Source organism: Camelina sativa, chromosome 18 (genome assembly GCF_030686135.1).
Source record: "Camelina sativa cultivar CO46 ecotype springtype chromosome 18, ASM3068613v1".
NCBI classification, from domain to species: Eukaryota; Viridiplantae; Streptophyta; class Magnoliopsida; order Brassicales; family Brassicaceae; genus Camelina; species Camelina sativa.
Genome location: NC_141897.1, coordinates 20,670,327 through 20,691,492, shown reverse-complemented (window position 1 = coordinate 20,691,492; position 21,166 = coordinate 20,670,327). Strand labels below are relative to the sequence as shown.

At 37.2% G+C, this 21,166-nt stretch overlaps 4 protein-coding genes and 1 pseudogene across 6 annotated transcripts; 2 read left to right on the top strand and 3 right to left on the bottom strand.

Annotated features, from left to right (window-relative positions):
* The first annotated feature begins 248 nt into the window (after positions 1-248).
* LOC104762291 (germin-like protein subfamily 3 member 4 pseudogene) lies at positions 249-1,015 on the top strand (annotated as a pseudogene). Its single transcript, XR_015588320.1, has one exon. The product of XR_015588320.1 is annotated as a germin-like protein subfamily 3 member 4 pseudogene (transcript).
* LOC104762292 (ABC transporter A family member 10-like) lies at positions 934-5,925 on the bottom strand. Of its 2 annotated transcripts, XM_087497986.1 has the most exons (16): positions 5,315-5,925; positions 4,790-5,111; positions 4,616-4,695; positions 4,378-4,510; positions 4,171-4,290; positions 3,951-4,069; positions 3,671-3,829; positions 3,281-3,569; positions 3,106-3,189; positions 2,680-3,014; positions 2,390-2,590; positions 2,192-2,301; positions 2,021-2,105; positions 1,805-1,933; positions 1,610-1,715; positions 934-1,468 (listed from the first exon to the last, which is right to left on the bottom strand). In XM_087497986.1, the coding sequence occupies exons 1-16, from the start codon at positions 5,384-5,386 to the stop codon at positions 1,086-1,088; spliced, it is 2,727 nt and encodes a 908-aa protein (XP_087354112.1). In that variant the 5' UTR covers positions 5,387-5,925; the 3' UTR covers positions 934-1,085. The 2 variants fall into 2 exon arrangements, with proteins under 2 accessions (XP_087354112.1, XP_087354113.1); XM_087497987.1 differs by lacking the exons at positions 934-1,468; positions 1,610-1,715; positions 1,805-1,933; positions 2,021-2,105 and having other exon boundaries at positions 2,188-2,301; positions 5,315-5,614.
* On the top strand, positions 5,854-10,876 carry LOC104762285 (ABC transporter A family member 9). The gene is made up of 16 exons (XM_010485548.2): positions 5,854-6,445; positions 6,542-6,773; positions 6,946-7,127; positions 7,233-7,418; positions 7,513-7,608; positions 7,701-7,898; positions 8,013-8,172; positions 8,280-8,506; positions 8,681-8,798; positions 8,900-8,976; positions 9,103-9,192; positions 9,329-9,472; positions 9,581-9,862; positions 9,957-10,037; positions 10,130-10,306; positions 10,389-10,876. The coding sequence occupies exons 1-16, from the start codon at positions 6,077-6,079 to the stop codon at positions 10,629-10,631; spliced, it is 2,862 nt and encodes a 953-aa protein (XP_010483850.2). The 5' UTR covers positions 5,854-6,076; the 3' UTR covers positions 10,632-10,876.
* A 304-nt stretch (positions 10,877-11,180) lies between these two features.
* LOC147923106 (uncharacterized) lies at positions 11,181-12,257 on the bottom strand. The gene is made up of 2 exons (XM_087497914.1): positions 11,302-12,257; positions 11,181-11,189 (listed from the first exon to the last, which is right to left on the bottom strand). The coding sequence occupies exons 1-2, from the start codon at positions 12,184-12,186 to the stop codon at positions 11,181-11,183; spliced, it is 894 nt and encodes a 297-aa protein (XP_087354040.1). The 5' UTR covers positions 12,187-12,257.
* Positions 12,258-12,849: 592 nt separating this feature from the next.
* Positions 12,850-14,451, bottom strand: LOC104762287 (uncharacterized). The gene is made up of 3 exons (XM_010485549.3): positions 14,003-14,451; positions 13,387-13,926; positions 12,850-13,280 (listed from the first exon to the last, which is right to left on the bottom strand). Exons 1-3 carry the CDS (start codon positions 14,345-14,347, stop codon positions 13,020-13,022), a joined length of 1,146 nt encoding a protein of 381 aa, XP_010483851.2. The 5' UTR covers positions 14,348-14,451; the 3' UTR covers positions 12,850-13,019.
* Positions 14,452-21,166: the final 6,715 nt, after the last annotated feature.

Below are 21,166 nucleotides of genomic sequence, written 5' to 3'. Positions count from 1 at the left end.
GCTAAACAAAACAAAACTAGAGCTTCAAGAAGTAATAATGTCAACATCAATTAGTTGGAAAACAGTGAAAAGTTTTACTTAGAAGCGATTTACATCTTAGAACATAATCTTACTCAAAAAGCCACTAAGTAGTGTACTCAACTCTAAGCCTCATCGCCTAGAAACAGAGTACTTTATTTTATTTTGTGGATATATCTATATATATCTGATATTATAAGTTAAGTACTCTTCATCACCAATTCATAAGGATGAAAACTTTCGTGGTGATTATGTTTTGTGCGATCATCTCATCTGTATCCCCGGATCCGGACAATATGCAGGACACGTGTCCGACGGCTCCGGGAGAGCAAAGCACCTTCTTCATCAATGGATATCCTTGCAAGAACCCGACCATAATCAACGCTCAAGATTTCAAGTCAAGTAAACTTACAGTAGCTGGAGACACAAACAACTATCTTCAGTCCAACGTCACATTGCTCACCGCACTAGAGTTTCCAGGTCTAAACACTCTCGGCCTCTCAGTCTCTCGCATGGACCTCCAAAGGGATGGAACTGTGCCGTTCCATTCACATCCGAGGTCATCCGAGTTGCTCTTTGTGGTCAGTGGAGTCGTGTTTGCTGGATTTGTGGATACCAACAACAAGATTTTTCAGACTGTTCTGCGAAAAGGCGATGTTTTTGTCTTCCCCAAAGGATTGCTTCATTTCTGCTTAAGCGGTGGTTTCGAACGAGCCACTGCTCTCTCGTTTTACAATAGCCAGAATCCTGGAGTCGTGACTATTGGAGTAGTTTTTGGGATCGATCAAGAGCATATAAAGAACATGATGAGGTCATTAGCTACTGGCTCTGGCTCTCTAGTCACGGACGGTGATGAGCTTTAGAGTGTTTCTCTTATTCATCTTATTGCTGTTATAATTAACTAGGAGTAATGTATTTAAGATCCAAAAGTACCGGACTATTGATCAGATTGCAGTGATTCAAAACATTGAAAAAGAAGTCTATTGCAGTTAACGTATCTCTCAAGGCATTAAATTAGTCAATGAAAAGAATAATAGCAATAGTGATGCCCTAGGTAGGATGAATCATTAAGAGTTGAAGCCTTGAGCAGATGTAGCAACCTTGAAGAAGACGTCTTCGAGAGTTGTATCGGCGAGTCCCCAAGCAAAAACTGTGAATTTGCTTTTGGCCTTCTCCACCATCAGAAACACATCTGCAATCATCACTTCTTGCTTAGGGATCTCAAACTTCTGTGTTCCCGCTAGATGATATACTCTCTTGGCGTTTGGCGAAATACGTTGAACCATTCTCTCTACTTCCTCCTCGTGTTCAACTGAGGTCGTGATCGTGAAGACAAACAATCCTCCATACCTTCCCTTTAACTCTTTCGGATTTCCTACACATTGCAAGCCTCCGTCTACAAATATCCCCAATCGGTCGCAAAGAAACTCTGCTTCTTCCATCGAGTGTGCTGCAAACGTGAGAGAATAGGTTAAAATATCCATCACTTTCTTATGAGACGTATTAGCCTTCACAGCTCTTTTAGACAAGATGAGTCTAAATAGGTTCAGTTTCAGATGTAGGAGAGTAGTGAGAAAGAGACTGAAATTACTTGTGAGGATTATGGCTGTGTTCTGTTTTGCACGCAGGATCACTGTCCATAAGTTCTTTCTTGAGGCTGGATCAAGTCCAGTGCTAGGCTCATCCATGTAAACCACCTATTAAAAAAAATCAGACCATGGTTTCGTCATAAAATGTTAGCCATTGTTTTACAAAATCACATGGCAATTGAGACCAGGAGCTGCACCTTTGGGTTCCCAATAAGCGAAATGGCCACGCTAAGTCGCCTTTTCATACCTCCGCTGTATTTTCCAGCAGGTTTGTCAGCAACTCCTCCATCGAATAGGCTGACACTTTTGAGAGACTCTTCCACAGCCTTGTAAATGATCACATATCCATAAATCAAGATTCTCTAGTGGAGTAATAACACATATATAAGATAATTGCAAAGCGATAAACATACTTTCGTTAGAGCAGATCCCTTGAAATTCTTAAGTCTCCCATAAAAGAGCAGATGCTCCCTTCCTGTTAGCGTCTCCCAAAGCAAGCTGAGAGGAAAATAAATAAACATTCCTCTCGTTGTTCCTTGCTTGGTAAAGGAATAAAATGAAAAAAGTTGATTAAGGGGATTTACTCGTGCTGTGGGCATACGCCTATGCTTGTATACACTTTGTTCATATCCTTGCATATGTCCAAACCTTGAACAAACGCAGTTCCAGATGTCGGTTTCAGGAGCCCGGTCATCTAAGGCAGCAGTACAATGTTACAAAGTTTTGAAACTATGAAACGTTTATGCAGTGTAATAATAGTGGTTTTAATTTGCGAAACTCACCATATTGATGAAAGAGGTTTTGCCAGCACCATTGGGTCCAAGCATGCCAAAGCATTCCCCTGCAGGCACGTCGAGGTATAAACCTCTTACAGCTAGCTTTGCCGGGTTACCATCTCTACCAGGATACACCTTCTTCAGGTTGTCACACACGATCGCATGCCCTGTGCTCCAATTTTCCCTTAATTGTTCAACTTTCTCCCTCTGATTATTTTCATTTTTTATTTTTATCAGAACGAGAAATACATATGGAAATTGAATAAGAAAACTTAAAGATTCTGTTCTTCCCATACCTCGTGAGTGACATCTGTTTTATTCATATCAATGACGACGTTGTCAGAGCTTTGCCTTTGCACACTAGGACTTGGTAACGAAGATGATTTCTTGAAAGGGTTCTTGAAGAATGAGAAAGGACTTTTCCCTGATGAGGAAACCGCATCTATACAGTAGGCCACAGTGAGAGTCACAATCCACTCCACTGACATGATGTAGAACAGCTTATACATTCCGTTTTCACTGAGATCTTTCCACTTCATCCCGTTTCCACGGCTAACAGATTTCGAGAACTCATACACTCCTCGGTATAAGGAAAAACCGGGATACAACTCCAAGGAAAGAATATATTTTTCTGTGAACGTAGATAGATACTAGTTAATAAGTGGTCATATATAAATTTGCATGTGTATTTTTTATTCAAGGTATTGATTTTGTTAACTTACCAGGGAATGAGCGATTTTCAAGCAGTGCTCCGAAGAGAAAGGTTGCAAAGAGCCCACTTCCAAACACCAATGTGTAAGCAACAACTACAATTAAGCCAAGTAAATTCAAGAAGTCGTTTTTTTGAAATTGAAACATATTCTTGAGATGAATTCAAGAAATGTGATTGTTGAGTACCTGTTGCAGTCTTAACCTTTGAGAATACTGTAGAAACTAAAAAGGCGAAAGAGATTTGCAGATTTATGAAGATGAAAAAGAAAATGAACTGAATGCTGTAGTCATTGAGCCGGAAGTACTTGAGTCCTATAACAGAACCGAAGACCACCAAAGCAGCGACATAACACAGAGATAAAGTAAGAAAATAGGCATAAGAAATCATCCAATATGGACCATCGCCTAGACCGTGCATTTTCATTATAATTCTTAGACGCTGTTGCTTCTCATACACCAATGATGTCAAGACCACCTGCAGAATGATACATACACAGAGACACGTATTGGGACTGAATACTTTGTTGAGTTTAGTACTTGTAATGGCCTAAAGTATTCAATTGTAGAAGAACTTACAGGGAATAGAAGAAGAAGAACCCAAGTGAAAAAAAGCGGTTCAAAATAGACAGCAAAATCAAAACCGACTTTAGATTGGTGTTTAGGAACTTCTTTGACAAACTCGAATAGTATCCTCGTCCCGGGGCCTTTCAGAAACGTAAGATAAGCACTTGATACCTGCAGTTTTGCACAGTGTGAAACATTGGACCGGTTCAATCAAAAGAAACGTGTAAAAGCGCATATATTACAAAATTCAACGGTGCCTTGAGAGTGCTATAGCCTTGGCTTAATTTCATACCAGATTGAGCAAGCGAGGAACACGAACCAAAGGTCCACTTGATTCGCCGTAACTGTATGTTGAGTTATACCAGATGCTCACATCGAAGTTGCTTCTATCCGTATTCATGAGATCATATGCTAAGGCAGAAAAAAAAAAAAAAAAAAAACATCAACAGTCAAGAATCACAACTTGATAATTAGTACATATATGCATATATATAGAATAGAATTTAACCAACCTGCAGCAATCTCATTAGTCATCCGGTCAGGATTTCCCCTCCAACTACCCTTGAAAAGCTCATCATTGACCTCTGCAGAGTTATTCTTCCAGGAAAACAACCCTTGAACACACTTCACCCCTGAGATACATAGACACAGCTACTAAATTAATCATCAAAAGTGAAGAAAACCTCACATTTTATTCTCTCATTCTCAAGCTTTGTTACCTGTACGAGTTTTCCCAATGGAGAGTGGCCATGTAGCGTTTGGACTGCACTGAGTTTGGATGCTGTAGATGGGATTACCCGATATAATCCCTGGATCTTGATAATTGGTTGTGCCTGCTGGTTGTGTTGAACCCTGAAGTCATCATGAACTTTGGTAAAAAATCTAAGACGACACAGAGAGATGGATAGAGATAGATGTCTGCACTTATTTTGATGGAAAGAAATATCAAAATCATACCAAGACATTATTGGCTAAACTAGCGAAGAGGTCGGAGGAATTCACAGCAAACGAACCACCAAACATATTCTCAGATATAGCTGTGAAAAACAACTTGAGCTGATAAGTTAACACACAGAAACACAAAAAAACAAAAGTAAGTGTTACACAGAGACAGATCAAGCATGCATATACCTTGACCAAGGGAATGGTTACTCCCAGTAAGAAGTATAGTTACAGGACAGGTTCCTGTTTTTCTACAAGACTTGTCAGGAAGGTCTTTGTAGGAGAAGAAACCATCTCTGACAGCACGGAATTCAGGCACTGGAATCTCTAACATTGGAGGCAACAACGGAGGGTTTGGGATGGGACAATTAATGTCATCATTATTTTTACAATCAATCGGGCGCGATTGCGCTTTCTGCATAGTATCAGACACTTTTTGAAATCCCAGGAGAAGTAAGCAAAGCAAGAGTGGAACAAGGACGAGTCTAACATTAGTCCATATGTGTCTCCTCTGCACCCAAAAAAAAAAAAACATAATAATTGAGTCTGAGCTATTGATTCAGAACATATATTTTCTTTTAAAACAACATCAAAAATCTCATTGTGCAAAAAAAAAAAATAAAAGATTTGTATTTCACAGAAAAAAGATCATCAATTTCAGAAACGAGAGATGATCCATCAAGTTTTTCACAACACACACACACACAAACATACCTGGAAGGTTAAGTTTTTCAGAAGTAACGCATTCGTCTGCGCACAGAAACTGGCTTGACTAGGAACCGCCATTGATGAAGAAGATAAAAGCTTCGTTAAGTCTTATGAGAATTTTTCACACTTGTCACCACTTTTTATCATAACCTTTACTTCTCTTCTTTTTTTTTATTTATTTATTTTTTGGCTATCACCCCTTTAATTGATCAAATCGTAAAAGGAAATCCCGTAAAACCTAATTAACATATACTGTATATTTTTTTAACATATATAGTTGAATACAGTGTAACAAAATCTGGATTCTGATAATAGTGATACATCACCCCTTAGTACAGATGACGATGAATGAAACAGATACGTCTTTCCCAAAAAATATCAACAAACAATAAATACTAACTGGAAACATTTCAAAATTTAATAGATAAAAACGGAAAACAAAATAAAAATTAAAAGTGTATTTGCATATATAGAAAACGCGTTTTCCTTAACTGATTGAAATCATGAACAAAATAAGAAAAAAACTTTAAAGAATTTTATGAACTACAACAGCTATTTTAGAGAGTAATTAAAAATTTTACTTTTTGTTTTTGTTTTCTAGCAATAAATGTGAACCCTTTAATAGGGAATGGTTTAATCAAGTTTTATAAAGCGTTTCCATTAGCATATAATCAAAACACACAAAAAAAAACGTTATCTATTTTCAAAGAGTTAAAAAAAAAAAAAAGAAAAGAGAAACCCTCCAATCTTGTTCTTCCTCTGATCAGAATGACTCTGAGAGAAGGCTTGCCGCTGTTTCGTCAGCAGTTGACGGCGTTGTTGAGGAAAAATCTACTGCTTTCATGGAGGAACAAGAGAGCTACGTTTCTTCATCTCTTCTCTTCTTTCTTCTTCATCCTTCTCATCTTCAGTATCGAGCAATCTACCAAGGCTAGCAAGTTAGCCTCGGCTCAGTACAAAAACATCACAGATCCCAAAGCGGTAGCCTCTCTTCCGATTCCCCCGTGCGAGGATAAGTTTTACGCGATACTTCCATGCTTTGACTTCGTGTGGAGTGGGAACCAGAGCCGTCGCGTGACTAACATTGTCTCTGCTATTATGGCTAACAATCCCGGACGACCAATCCCGAACAATAAGGTTAGGGTTTAAATAAGAGATCTCTTCATTTTTTTCATGGTTACAAGAATATATATGTTAAAATAGTTTAGTTATGCCTCTCTCTTTTTTTGTCAGGTTCAATCATTTGGAAAGCCAGAGGAGGTAGATGCATGGTTTATGTCACATCCGTTGCAGGTACCAGGAGCTTTGCATTTTGTGGAAAAGAATGCTACAGTGATTAGCTATGGTATTCAAACAAATTCTAGCTTGGAGGATAAACGTGGTGGGGTTCAAGATCCTACGTTTTCGTTCCTTGTTCCTCTTCAAATCGCGGCAGAGCGTGAAATCGCAAGGTCTTTAATTGGAGGTATAAAAACCATACGATATACTATATATATATATACATATATATATATATATATATTCATTCCTGAATCTTTTTGTTTAGGAAGATTTTTGTAGCATTGTTAGTATATGAATATGTGGCTAGCTGCTTCTTTGAACATGGATCATTAGAGTCTTTTTTTATACATTTTCAGATCCAAAGTTTAGTTGGGGTTTTGGATTTAAGGAATTTGCGCGTCCAGCTATTGGTGGTAGAGTAGACGAATCGTCTGGATTGTCTCTTATGGGACCAGTGTTCTTTCTTGCTTTCTCCATGTTTGGTTTTGTTCTCCAACTCGGTTCCCTGGTTACCGAGAAAGAGCTAAAACTTCGCGAGGTTTTCTAATAATCTCTCTATTTCTTTTGGATAGCTGAGGTTGTTGTTACCATTGTGTCTTGGTTATTGGATCATTTATTTTATTCTCTTTGCTGTGTTCAACAGGCAATGACAACGATGGGTGTATATGACTCTGCATATTGGTTGTCGTGGCTCTTATGGGAAGGACTCCTTACCTTTGTCTCCTCACTCTTCTTGGTCCTCTTTGGAATGATGTTCCAGTTTGATTTTTTCTTGAAGAACAGTTTTGTTGTTATCTTCCTGCTCTTCTTGCTTTTCCAGTTTAGTATGGTAAAAAGGAACTTTCATTTTCTAATTATGCTGCTCTGCTTTTCATCTTGAGGATATTCCTGTATCATGACTATTTTACTTTGTGCTGCTTTAGATTGGCCTAGCATTCGCGTTATCATCTTTCATTAGCAAATCATCTTCAGCAACAACTGTCGGTTTCCTTGTGTTCATGATTAGTTTTATAACACAGGTTTGGCCTCTCTTGTGCTAACACAGTAGCTGAAATTTTTGGTTTCTTTATATCTTGGACTTACTTACTAATTATTATAATTCTAATTGAAGACTGTAACAACTTTGGATATTCCTTATACAAAATCACAATCGATTGCTCGCCGTGTGGTTTGGTCATTCTTTCCACCGAATACCTTTTCTAAGGGTCTGAATATACTATTTGGGGCAACATCAACATCATCTCCTGGAAATTCTGGAATAAGTTGGAGTGAAAGAGTAATACGCCAAACGGATGATGTTATTTCAATTGTATGTCATCCTTTTTTGAGATAAATTATTTGATATCTGATAATTAACTGTCTATGATCAATCTCTGACCCAAAATGTGTTTTTTTTTTTAATTTGAACCTTGTGTTGTGGCAGAATGAAATCTACATATGGCTTGTAGGGACATTCTTTTTCTGGTTTGCATTGGCTCTCTACTTTGACAATATTATTCCCAATGCATCCGGCGTGAGGAAATCCATCTTCTACTTTCTAAAACCTAGTTACTGGACTGGAAAAGAAGGCAACAAAGTGAAAGGTATATACTTGTCTCTATTGCGCTGATATAAAACTTATGGGTACGTACGGTGTTTGGAAAACGCAAAACCATATTAACAAAATGTTTTTTTTTTTTTTTTATTACAGAAGGGAGTATTTGTAGCTGTATTGGTTCAGTACCACGTGTAGAGCATGTTACGCCAGAGGACGAAGATGTGCTTAAAGAGGAGATTTTAGTTAAACAACAAGCAATGGGTGGAGTAGTTGATCCCAACATTGCAGTTCAGATACATGGTCTTGCCAAGACATATCCTGGAACAACAAAGCTTGGATGCTGCAAACGCAAAAAAACTGCACCCTTTCATGCTGTAAAGGTATGTTATCTTTTTTTTTTCAATAAGTAGAAAACAAGGAAAATATTGAAGCATTTCTCGTATTGTATGGTTTTTGCCAAATCTGTTACCTCATGTACCTGAGATACATATATGTGTTACAACAACAGTTCCATTTATTATTCAAGTAATTATTCATGGAAATATAATATACAGGGTTTGTGGATGAACATTGCCAAAGATCAGTTGTTTTGTCTTCTCGGCCCCAATGGCGCGGGGAAAACAACTACTATTAGTTGTTTGACTGGCATAAATCCAGTTACTGGTGGCGATGGTAAGAAAAGCTTGTTCACCTTTTTTTTTTGTTTCAATCTTGATGATGAAGCAAGATTTTGGAAAAAAATTAACTAATCTAATTTTGGTTGACTTAAACAGCAATTATTTATGGAAATTCCATAAGAAGCTCTGTTGGTATGTCCAACATTCGTAAAATGATAGGAGTTTGTCCTCAGGTAGGTTCAATTTAATTTCAATTCTTCCTTCTCAATTGTCCTCAGACAAAACAATCAAATCATCATTCTGCTTAAAATGGTTTATGTCGTTTTCACTCTTTTTTTTTTTTTTTTTTTTTTTAACAGTTTGATATTCTTTGGGATGCTTTGTCTGGTGAAGATCACCTCCACCTCTTTGCTAGCATCAAAGGGTTGCCACCAGCATCAATCAAATCGGTAAGTCACTGGAATAACACAAAAGTTACTTCATTGCCACCAGCATCTATATATCATTTTACAAATCTGACTCAAAATTTGGGTTATGCATACCTTTTTCCTTTCAAAATTAATTTTATTTGTTTACGTTATACAGATTGCAGAGAAGTTACTGGCAGATGTAAGGCTAACAGGAGCAGCCAAAATTAGAGCAGGAAGTTACAGTGGTGGAATGAAACGTCGACTCAGCGTTGGTATAGCACTCATTGGTGATCCCAAGCTGGTTTTTCTAGATGAGCCGGTCTGTAACGTTCCTCTATAAAATGCGTTTAGTATATATATTCACACATGAACATGCGTATGTCAGTTTTTCTAATTAACTTAGCCATGCTTTTTTCGTGGATTGTAGACAACTGGAATGGACCCTATCACGAGGAGACATGTGTGGGACATTATACAAGAATCAAAGAAAGGTCGTGCCATTATACTAACGACGCATTCTATGGAGGAAGCTGATATATTAGGTGACCGAATCGGGATCATGGCTAAAGGCAGGCTCCGCTGCATGGGAACCTCAATCAGGTTAAAATCCCGCTTTGGCACGGGTTTTATTACTACCGTTAGCTTCCCCGAAAACAAAAATGATGGTGCTGGAACTTCATCCGAGCCATTGAAAAGATTCTTCAAGGAGGTATGTATTTTTTTTTTTTTAATTAGTAAAGCATTGTTTAATTTGTAAATATACAATCTTGTGCCTCTAAGCCAGGAACATTAATATTTTGCAGCATCTGAAAGTTGAGCCAACAGAAGAAAGCAAAGCTTTCATGACCTTTGTTATCCCCCACGACAAAGAAAAACTTTTGACGGTAACCATCTACAAAGCTTTAGTTATCTCTTAGATCTTCATCTGATGAATGACTTCACTTATAATTTTTTTTTTCCATAACTAACGCAATAGGGGTTTTTCGCGGAGCTACAAGATAGGGAATCTGAATTTGGTATCTCAGACATTCAACTCGGTCTTGCCACTCTTGAAGAAGTGTTTCTGAACATTGCTAGACGGGCTGAACTAGAAAGTGCAACGGTTGAAGGAACCATGGTCACTCTCGAATTAGAATCAGGCATCTCAGTCGAGGTAAATAGACAACGTCCATCCAAGTTTTTAACTTATCACATGTAGGCATCCAAGTTAATGGACACAAAACCTCAATGTACAGATACCTGTGGGAGCAAGATTTGTAGGCATCCCTGGAACAGAAAATGCAGAGAATCCTCGAGGAATAATGGTGGAAGTGTATTGGCAACAAGACGGGTCAGGATCGATGTGCATCTCTGGACACTCGCATGAGATGCGAATTCCAGAGAATGTCCCAGTGTTATATGAACCATCATCACAAGTGTTAGGACATGGGCAGCGACGAGTTCGGGGTATTGTGATTGATTATGAATCTATCAATTAATAATATTCCCTTCTTGGGCAGTTTCGGATCTACATTTATGCCGGAGTTTTAAAAACAGTCATGCAGAAAGTCAGTGAGGAAAAAACAACCAAGTGACTTACTGTTTCTTATAACTATTTTTATTTTCTTATTATTATTACAGTGAGAAAATTGTTCTGTTTCCTATTTATTTACACTTTTTCAACATCAGTAAAAAAAAAAGGACAGAATCCTAATTGATAAAGGTTAAAAGAATGGGTTCAACATTGAGGCCTTGAATGTTTTGTAGTTTTTAAATGGTTTTAGTTTTTAGTTTTTTGTTTTTGGCTTTTAGTTTTGAGTTTTTGATTTTTGGTGTAGATTTTAGTTTTTGTAAAAACTTGAATGGTAACTTGATTAGTTTTTGGTTTTTGTATATAATTATTTTTAAAAAGGTTTAATTGAATTTATTATAGTTTTTTTATTAGGAAAAAAAAGTCACTTAATATTTTCCTAAAAACCCACAAAATGTGGTTTTTGGATTTTATGAAGGAATTGGTAAAATCTAGCAAAATCTGGTTTTCCTGATATTTAAGAAATCTATTTTTTAAAAAAATTCATGAATGGCTGAAAAAATAGATTTTGCATAATCAAAAGCCAAAATCTGATATAAAATCTGATGCCATTCAAGGCCTGAGATTGAGTGACTGACTCTATATATATAGATTCCTTGAGATATATGCAAACATTGGTTGGTAAAGCTTGACTCTATATAACACTGATTTACAAGAATAGTAAAACACACAGTCCTAATTATCGAGCCACAATAATTACCAGCTTTCACAGCAAAACCGACGGCATCAATACGTTCTTCTTTAGATCGAGCCACAATAAGATGGCGTTCTTCAGCAATAACTTCAGAGTAAACATGGTCAATTGTTACATCGGTGTCGCGGTTGAGACGGCTAAGAATATTGGTATGTGTAGTACCAAACCGAGAAGCGTCGAGACCCATGAGAAATTGATGAATATGCTCAAGATCTCGACGTGCTTGTTGCTTGAGACGTTGAGGACAAGACGGAGAATTGCAACAACAATCAATAAAGGGCTCAAAATCATCAAGGTCATCCCACATGACCTTGAGTTGGCCGAAATAATCAGCAACAGGCTGACCATCTTGAGCACATCGAGCAATAGAAGATTTTATTTGATGAACACGAGAAGCATTCCCAATAGAGTAACAAACACGCAAATTGTCCCATATGACTTTTGCGTTGTCAACAAACGAGATCACCTTCTGGACTTGAGGATCTAAACTCGCATAGAGCCAGCCGCATAACATCGAGTTGACTTGAACCCACCGTTGGTAATCGGGAGAATCAGTAGCAGGTTTAAGAAGAGTACCATCGACAAGACCAAGTTTATGCTTTGCTGCAAGATTGTTGCGTGCAATCTTAGCCCACTTCTCATAGTTTTCACCATTAAGGAGAAACGGAGTAAGAACATGATGCGGCTGATCATTAGAGGATAGGTGGTAAGGAGAAGACGTGATCAATTCCTTAGTAGTAGTAGTAGAAAGAGCCGATGATGTAGCCATCGTGTAGATAGGAGACAAATAGTAGAATTAGAAAACCTGTTTCCTAGAAAAACAAGAAATGGCGGAGAAGAATTTTTTTTAGATATTTAGGGTTTTGTAACTTGACTCTAATACCATTTAAATCTCAGTGAAAAGCGTTGTTTGTCTTATTGATATGTAAAGAGTATATATAGATACAATAGACTTAATGCACAAGTAGAGAATATTGACTAAAGATATACACGTTAAGATATGGAACATATCCCTTTCCCTAACAACATCTTCGATAGTTGTATGGGCAAGTTCCCACACAAAAATGTCTATATATAACACTGATTTACAAGAATAGTAAAAAACAGACTCCTAATTATGTCGAAAATATTGAGATTGAGAACAATATATATATAATTATATATATAGATCCCCTGAGATATATGCAAACGTTGGTCGGTAAGCTTGCGTGTGTTTCAAGACACATTAATCTTGATCGAAAGGTAACGCTGGCTGGTAAGCTTGTGTGTGTTTCAAGACGCATAAATCGTGTATAAGACAAGAAAATGAAGATCAAATTCATAGCAAGAAAATGAAAAATCCACAGGTTCGTGTGGTGTGGATTGTTCAATAATTAATAGATCTGTAAATATATATATATATATATATATATATATATATCATATAGCAAGCTAAAAAGAATTAGTAATATTTTTATTAATATAGTTATAATAGCCAAAAATGATCTACAGCTCTCTCGTGTCTTACAATGCAAGGGCTGTCTGTATAAAATGAAAACATTATTACTTTTTACACTCACTTGTTATATCTTTACTTGGAGGGTGACTTTTTTCATAGGATGATTAGAGCTCGCTGGATGTTTTGAAGTTACCTTTTCCATAATTTCGGGCATGAAAAATACCAAAAGGTGTTAGATCAATGGTTTTTCCTTTCTTCTCAGAGGCCATCCTGGCGAAAAGACCGATAGCTCTAGCCCATTTCACCATAGACCCGACCATTTCTGTCCTTTGTTCGAAAGTTATCTCATTGGAACCATGCTTCTTCATGTCAACCAAAAATTTTCCCATTGTCAACAAACCATCGAGCATCCTCCACGAATCCACCTATCGCCCAAAAAACAATATATATATATATATCTCATTTAAAACAGCGAGCGACGAACATTCTGACAGATATATGTATATAGATATAGTTACTTATAGAACTTACAGATATCCCGCTGCCACCAGTTAATACAGACATAGCCTTGAAGAGCGTCTGAGATTTTCTTGACATGTCCACCTTGAAATCTTTTGATCCGGATGATGCCGACTTGAAGCATGCCATGTAGTCCTCCAGCTTTACAAATAAATCCTTGAACTCTGTTGTCGCAGGACACTTACTCTCTAGGCTATCGATGAAGTGCGACATACCATTGTAAGCGAAAGGCTCAACGTCTTGGGCCTTTTTAGGGAGATTCTCCAAGTAATGGGGTAGTGAGAATGTTCCTTGTGTTTCGTACATAGCTCTTTTAATAGGAGATTCTACACTGTTGTCATAGTCAATCCCAAAAGATGACAGATCAATAGATTGTCCTTTACTCTCGGAGGCGGCCTTAACGAATAGACCAATCCCTCGGGTCCATTCCACCATAGACACGATCAGTTCTTTTCTTTGTTCAAAAGTTAACTCCTGGGAACCGCTCTTCTTCATCTCCATCAAACCCTTCCCCATTGACAACAAGCCATTCACCAGATTCCACGAATCATCCTATCTCGCCAAAAGCAAAAACTATCATGATCACATACGTTACGTACCATATGAATATTGTATTAAAACTACTTACTGATGTTCCGCCTTTACTAGTGTCGAAAACAGACATAGCCCTGAACAATTTTTCGGATTTTTCTGACAACTCCATCTTGATATCTTTTGACGACCCGGAACCGAAGGAGGCCATGTAATCCTTCAACGTTGCAAATAAATTCTTGAACTCTGCGGTTTTGGGACACATACCCTCCAGGTCCCCAAGGAAGTCCGACATACCTTTGTTTGCGAAAGCCTCAAAGTCTTTGCCCACTTTGGGAAATTTTTCCAAGTAATGGGGTAACGAGAAGGTCCCTTGTGTTTCATAAACGGTGCTTAACGTGACAAGTAACGTTAGACATATCGCTAATGAAATTCTTGCCATTTTCTTTTTTTTTTGTTTCTAGGAGAAAGATGTACACACGTGAAGTGAGAAAATTTCTATCAATATATTATTTTCTTTTGGATTTTTTAATGATCTTTGCTTTCTATGCTAACTGGGATTTATATAGATGCTTAAAAAGTGGTTGAAGGTCGTTAATTAATTAAGGAATTGTCAAAGAGACTCCAAGAAATTTCTTTGGCTATTCGCTTTTCTCTGGATATATTTTTAGAAAAGAGAAATTTTCTTTATTAATTTGCCAAACTATTTTTAGTTAGGGCGTTAATTAGAGCATATTGAAATTAAATACACCTGACCACCATACCTTACAATATAATGAACCAGTTAATTAGTACATGTAGACAAGGAAAAAAAAAATGATCATCTCTTCTTTCGCTATACAGTTTCGCTGATTTTGAGTAGTGTTGATTCCTCACGTCTATTTTAAGAGAATCCCCTGATGGTTTCACATCTTCAACAATACAGCAACATAATCTGGATGATATATATATATATATATATTCTGAATCTTCATTACTAATGGAATCGAGTAATTCATAGAATTATTTATATCTAAAATAAACACACATGTCATGCAACAGTCCATGCATTCTTCTGTAGACGTAATATTGAACACTAAATACACTACGTAGAGATAGTGGTAGAGTGAAAAAAAATAAATATAATAAACAACAACAAAATATATTTTTTATTGGCTGATAGAAACACAAGAAACAAGGGAGGCTTATTAATAGGATATCTTCTCATTATATAAGGGATCTTTTTATATCATCCTAAATCATAATTTTTAATAACAAAGGAAAAAAAACAAACCAAACCCAAATACAATAGGAAAAAAAAAGAAAGAAGATAAAACGCATTACAACACACATTATTTATTGATTACTTGCTAGCATGCTTTTGATCATAAATAACGACCATATGTTTTCTATAGAAAAAAACATATGCCTTTAATCATTGTGTGAACAAGGGGTTGTCCTGGAAAGACAATGGGCCAATATCCTTCGCTTAAACCTTCGAGTGCTTCGCAGCAAGCACGTTTTAGATTGCTGAAGTCCCAGTGATGTATATCACCAATGGCATCGCTGCATCCCTGAGTCTTCTTGATTGTGTTGAAGCAATCTATTGGATTTATAAATAACTCTGTTTCTGCATTCAAACACGATATACTGATTAGTGTAATCCAAAACATCGTCATTACAACAGTTGTAACCTTTTTGTTCAAACCTAGCATTTTGTTTTCTTAATTATGAAAGATCAGAATAAAAAATAAAGCAAAATTTATTTATTAATAGATGTTTGTGTTTGCAATGTTAGGATATGAGTGTTGATTTATATAGTAGAAATTTTTGGAAAGCTCAAAGACACTTTGGTTGGTAAAACACCAAACTTACCATTCATCCATCTTTAAGTGTCTCATTACTAATTACAAATATTATTACAAAGCATGCAAAAATTCATTTTCCAGCCAAACTAAAGCAAGATATTATTATCATCATTATCATTTTTATTTGAGAAAGTGTTAGATAGCATATTATTTATATCCATCCAACATTTACAAGAATCTTTTTGTGAGGAAACTACAGAAACAGTATTATATATCTAGTGTTAATTGTACCAACCAAACTTCAAGTTAATTATGCATTTTGTTTTTCTTAATTTTCTAGTTCCTTGGCGTTCACATTTCGGCATGTTATTGCTTAATGAAGTTAGGCTTCTTAATCTTCATGCAATCATGCACCAATTGCGACTTAAAAAAATAACAAATTAAGATTTACATTTGTTTATCCCCTGTACAGAATTAGGAGTTAATTAACTATGTACGGTTGGTCATTCCCTAATCTTACTCTTGTGTGAAAAAAGCTCATATTTACTACTACTAGTAGTACTCATTAGCTAGTAGTCAGTGTGATATACTCTTGGGTAATAGATAAATTGGCTTCTCGCTAAATTGGCTTCTTACTAACGAAATCTGTGAAGTCTGTCTTTTATTACATTTTACTTTTCATTTTTGTCATCGTCTCAATTAACACACCAATTAGCTTTCCAACGTACACTTGACCCATTCCTGTTTGCTTTCTTTGATTGAACTCAATGGACAACACACTCCACATGCTTCTTTCCCTTCCAAAAACAAGTTTTAGTTCAAAGAATAAGAGACTTAAAATTTTATTATAAAAAAATGAAATGGAACAATTGAAAAATATATTCATGAAAACAAAATAAGAAACAGAGTCTACTAATAGAACAAGTACTACACGTACGCGAGAGTAAACTAAAAACAAAAATCAATAATAAAAAGGAACCAACGAAAATTTTAAAGTTTAAACATCATTTTTTTTTTTTCTTTCTTTTTGTACAAACAACTTCGAACCTTCCTCTTGTGATGTTTTAATGAAAGGTAAAAACATTACACGTGTGATATAAGTTAGGCAAAATAAGTTCATCATCTAAGCACTACCAAAGTAAGTCTAAATCACAAGCATCTTTAGTTTAACTGACACACATAAAGCTAGGTTTCTTGAACTTCTCCCAAGATCTAAGTTTCCCCAAAGACATTTTGGTGGTAAATTAAACACACCAAACTTACCATCTATCTATTTTTAAATGTCTCATTACAAACTACAAACAATATTTTGTGAAAACATGTTAAATAACCAAATTAATCTAAGTAATTATATCTATATTGTTATTTAAAGCGTTGTGTATTCCTCCAACACTTACAATAATTATTTTTTTAAAAGGAAAACAAAAACAACAATATTAAATTTTGTGCTTCTCAAATTTTAAGTTATACAAATATATATACACAGATTCAATATATATATAGATATACATATATGCGGTTTTAAGTTATATAGACTCAAATTTAAATGCGGCTATGAAGTGTCCAGTAATTTAAATGGAGTTTTGCTTTAGTGGATATGAGACAACCTTTGCAGAACTCTCTGCTATCGCATGCAACTCTAACACTAAAGAACTATTAACAAAATGGTGATACGTTTGCGTGTGCCTCAAGATATATAAAACTTTCACCCAATAAAGAGATCCCTATAACTGAAAATAGCGTTTAAGACAAGGAAATGAAAGCTTGAGCAGTTCTAGCAACTTTTATAAAGACATCTGTAAATCTCAGAGAAAAGCGTTGTTTGTCTTATTGATATGTAAAGAGTATATATAGATACAATAGACTTGATGCACAAGTAGAAAATATTGACTAAACATATACACATTAAGATATGGAACATATCCTTTTCCCTAACACTCCTCCTCAATGTGGAGCGTGTAAGTTTAGAACGCCCAACTTGGACCGTAGATACTTGAATTGATCACATCCGAGGGCTTTAGTGAAGATGTCAGCCAACTGTTCTTCAGTAGGGATATGAGCGTTAGTAATGGTACCAGAAGTAATTTCATCACGAATGAAGTGACAAGCACTCTCAATATGCTTTGTGCGTTCATGAAAAACAGAGTTTGCTGTGATTTGAAGAGCTGCTTGACTATCACTGGATAAACACATTGGCTGAGAATGATCGACACCAAGGAACTGCAAAACTTCCTTTAGCCACAATAGCTCCGTACAAGTCATAGCCATGGCGTGATACTCTGCTTCAGCCGATGAAAGCGACACACGACTTTGATTCTTTGTCTTCCATTGAAGTGGAGAATCACCAAGCATTACTATATAACCTGTAAGGGACCGTCTAGTAGAAGGACATTTATTAAAATCAGAATCGCAATAGGCATTCAGTTGAAGAGGAGCCGTGGAAGATAGAACAACACCCTGGCCGAGTGAAGACTTCAAGTAACGAACCAAACGCTGAGCCGTATCCCAATGATCCGTAAGAGGTGTCTGCATAAACTGTGCAAGAATGTTGACAGCATAACTTAACTCCGGACACGTATGAGTGAGATAAACAAGACGTCCAACTATACGTCGATATTGTGCTGGATCCGAGTGCGGTGCACTTTTAGAATCCAACAGCGTATGATTTTGCTCCATAGGAGTATCAACCGGACACGAGCCAGACAAACCACACTCGTCGACGATATCAAGATAATATTTGCGTTGCGGGAGAAAGATGTCATCAGGTCCAAGAGCAACTTCAATGCCAAGAAAGTATTTCAACATGCCTAGATCCTTCATCTTGAAACAGCGGCATAATTAAGCTTTAAACGATTTGAGAACTGCCGAATCAGCACCACAAAAAATCAAGTCATCAACGTAGACAAGAACATGAAGAACAACAACACCACGCCGATAGGTAAACAGGGAATTGTCTTTGTGAGGACGGACAAAGACATAGTCGAGAAGAGCTGTAGATAACTTGGAAAACCAGCAGCGAGGAGCTTGCCGAAGACCATATATGGACTGTTTAAGTTTGCACACAAGAGACAGATCAGCTGGAAGAAAACCGGGAGGTGGTTTCATGTAGATATCCTCGTCAAGATCGCCATGTAAGAATGCATTGTGAACATCCATTTGATGGAGTTGCCAATTTTTAACCGAAGCAACACTAAGTAAGGTACAAACGGTTTGAAGTTTAGCAACCGGAGCAAATGTCTCCAAAAAATCAACACCCTCTTTTTGGTGATTACCAAGAGCTACTAACCTCGCCTTATACCGTTCAAGGGTACCATCCGAATTAAACTTAAGCCGATACACCCATTTAGATCCAAGAGCTTTTACGCCTGGTGGAAGACGTTTAAGCGTCTAGGTCTCGTTAAGTTTGAGTGCATCGATATCCTTGCACATAGCGTCACGCCATTCTAATAGTTGAACTGCTTGCTTATAAGTAACCGGTTCATCAACCATAGTCACGACTGCAAGGAACTTTTGATGGGCAGAGCGAAATTTGTCAAAAGAAACATAGTGTGCTATAGGATAGAAACAAGTACATGAAGATGCTGGAGTAGACGAAGGTTTGAGAGAGATGAGAGTTTCAGGGTAACATGCGGAGTAAGCAACATAAGGTTTAAGCCGAGTAGACGGCAACTTCGTGCGATGACCACGACCAAATGGTTCAGTACCAACATCAAAATCATCAGAATTCTCATCAGAGACAGCAGCGGATTCAGGAGATGTAACAACATCATTACTAGGAGTTGAAGGAGAGACAATAGCTGTAGTAGGCGGAGAATCAACGACTGTAGTAGGGATAGGTGTGGGAAGACTCCCCCTGTTTTCGAGAGTCGGAGGTGTTGTCTCGGAAACAGAATCATTTATGGAGATAAGCGGTAGTGGAATGACCGGAGACGCAACAGGCTGTTCGGAGACAGAAGGTGAACCAGACGGAAAACATCTTCGTTGAAGATAACATCACGCGAGACGAAAATATCTTTAGTCTCCATGTCATAAACACGCCAACCTTTTTGATTAGGAGGATACCCGAGAAAGATACATCTTCGACCTTGTTCTTGGAACTTATCACGACGAGAAGAATGGCGTTTGGCAAAACACAAGCAACCGAATACGCGAAGTTGTGCAAAATTCGGAGGAGTAGAATGAAGAAGCTCATGCGGGGTTTTGTCTTGTAGAAGCGGAGTAGGAGTGCGATTGATTAAAGACGCAGCCGTGAGGACACTCTCGCCCCAAAAACGAATTGGTAAGTCAGCTTGAAAGAGCAAAGAACGTGCCATGTTGAGAATATGACGATGTTTGTGCTCAACTCTCCCATTTTGTTGCGGAGTATAAACGCAAGAAGTTTGATGTAGAATGCCATGATCTTTAAAAAAAATGACGAAGACCAAGAAACTCACTCCCATTGTCACTACGAATGACTTTGATCTTTTTTCCAAATTGTTGATGAGTCATGGCCACAAACTGTTTGAGATGAATGGCAACTTCGCTTTTGGCAAGAAGCAAATAGGTCCACACGGCCCGAGAGTAGTCGTTGACAATATGATGCAGCACATCTTTGCTTTGACCACGCCTCCCGTGAGTCTCGTCGTGATCAGGCCTCTTTACTATTTCCCGTTTTGGATTTCATTCTTATGGGCCTTATATCTACGGTTGGACTTTATATGTTAGATTAGCTTCTTAATTATGCTAGGGTTTTGTTTTGTAATCTTCTTATTTAAGGAGCCGTGAGACTCTTTTGTATGTAATTATTGATTATTGAATAAACGTTGTTTTAAGAGAGCTTTGCCTAAAGCGTAGAGAGGAGGACTCTCAATCCTAAGAGGTTGTGTTCAAGCCCTGCAAGGAGGACTTGCAAAACCACGTCAAAATCGTTCCCGATCTCGGTCCTATCCTTATTGCTTCTTCGTCAAGTTACGACATTCTAAGCAAGATCCGTTCGTGAATTCGAGTTCTCCTGGAGATCTAGCGTTCTCGTCCGTTAATTAAGCTTCCGCTCTCTATCACAATAGTAAGAAAATAGTGTGCTCCACACGTAGAAGCAATTTTGTAAGGTCTCCAGATATCACAATGTATCAAAGAAAAACATGCGTCCGCTTTATTAGTACTCTCGGGAAAAACTAACCGCGTTTGTTTAGCTTGAATACAAACTTCGCAAAACTCATTATTATCACTACTATGTTGTGCAGAATCCGGTAAAGTAGATAAAAAAAACTAGATAAAATCTTCGTCGATGGATGCCCCAAACGTTCATGCCAAAGAGTTCTTATGGATTTCTTGACATTGTTGACGCATGCTGAAACTGCTCCACGAAAGTGATAAACCTCATCTCTCTCTTTACCTGCACCAATCAGCATCTTCGAAGTATGGTCCTGTATAACACACAATGTATCAGTAAATAAAGCATAGGAGGACAGCTCACGACAAATTCTAGCGAGAGA

What these genes read in the sequence shown, in the direction of transcription:
- LOC104762292 (XM_087497986.1), bottom strand. Translation starts at nt 5,386, where the DNA reads ATGGCGGTTCCTAGTCAAGCCAGTTTCTGTGCGCAGACGAATGCGTTA. An exon ending in AAACAGATGTCACTCACGAG is followed by an intron (nt 2,591 to 2,679) that starts GTATGGGAAGAA and finishes GAAAATAATCAG; the next exon opens with AGGGAGAAAGTTGAACAATT. An exon ending in GGCGTATGCCCACAGCACGA is followed by an intron (nt 2,106 to 2,191) that starts GTAAATCCCCTT and finishes TTTTCCTCTCAG; the next exon opens with CTTGCTTTGGGAGACGCTAA.
- LOC104762285 (XM_010485548.2), top strand. Translation starts at nt 6,077, where the DNA reads ATGACTCTGAGAGAAGGCTTGCCGCTGTTTCGTCAGCAGTTGACGGCG. An exon ending in AGAAGGCAACAAAGTGAAAG is followed by an intron (nt 8,173 to 8,279) that starts GTATATACTTGT and finishes TTTTTATTACAG; the next exon opens with AAGGGAGTATTTGTAGCTGT. An exon ending in TGATAGGAGTTTGTCCTCAG is followed by an intron (nt 8,977 to 9,102) that starts GTAGGTTCAATT and finishes TTTTTTTAACAG; the next exon opens with TTTGATATTCTTTGGGATGC.
- LOC147923106 (XM_087497914.1), bottom strand. Translation starts at nt 12,186, where the DNA reads ATGGCTACATCATCGGCTCTTTCTACTACTACTACTAAGGAATTGATC.
- LOC104762287 (XM_010485549.3), bottom strand. Translation starts at nt 14,347, where the DNA reads ATGGCAAGAATTTCATTAGCGATATGTCTAACGTTACTTGTCACGTTA. An exon ending in CTAGTAAAGGCGGAACATCA is followed by an intron (nt 13,927 to 14,002) that starts GTAAGTAGTTTT and finishes TTGGCGAGATAG; the next exon opens with GATGATTCGTGGAATCTGGT. An exon ending in CTGGTGGCAGCGGGATATCT is followed by an intron (nt 13,281 to 13,386) that starts GTAAGTTCTATA and finishes TTTGGGCGATAG; the next exon opens with GTGGATTCGTGGAGGATGCT.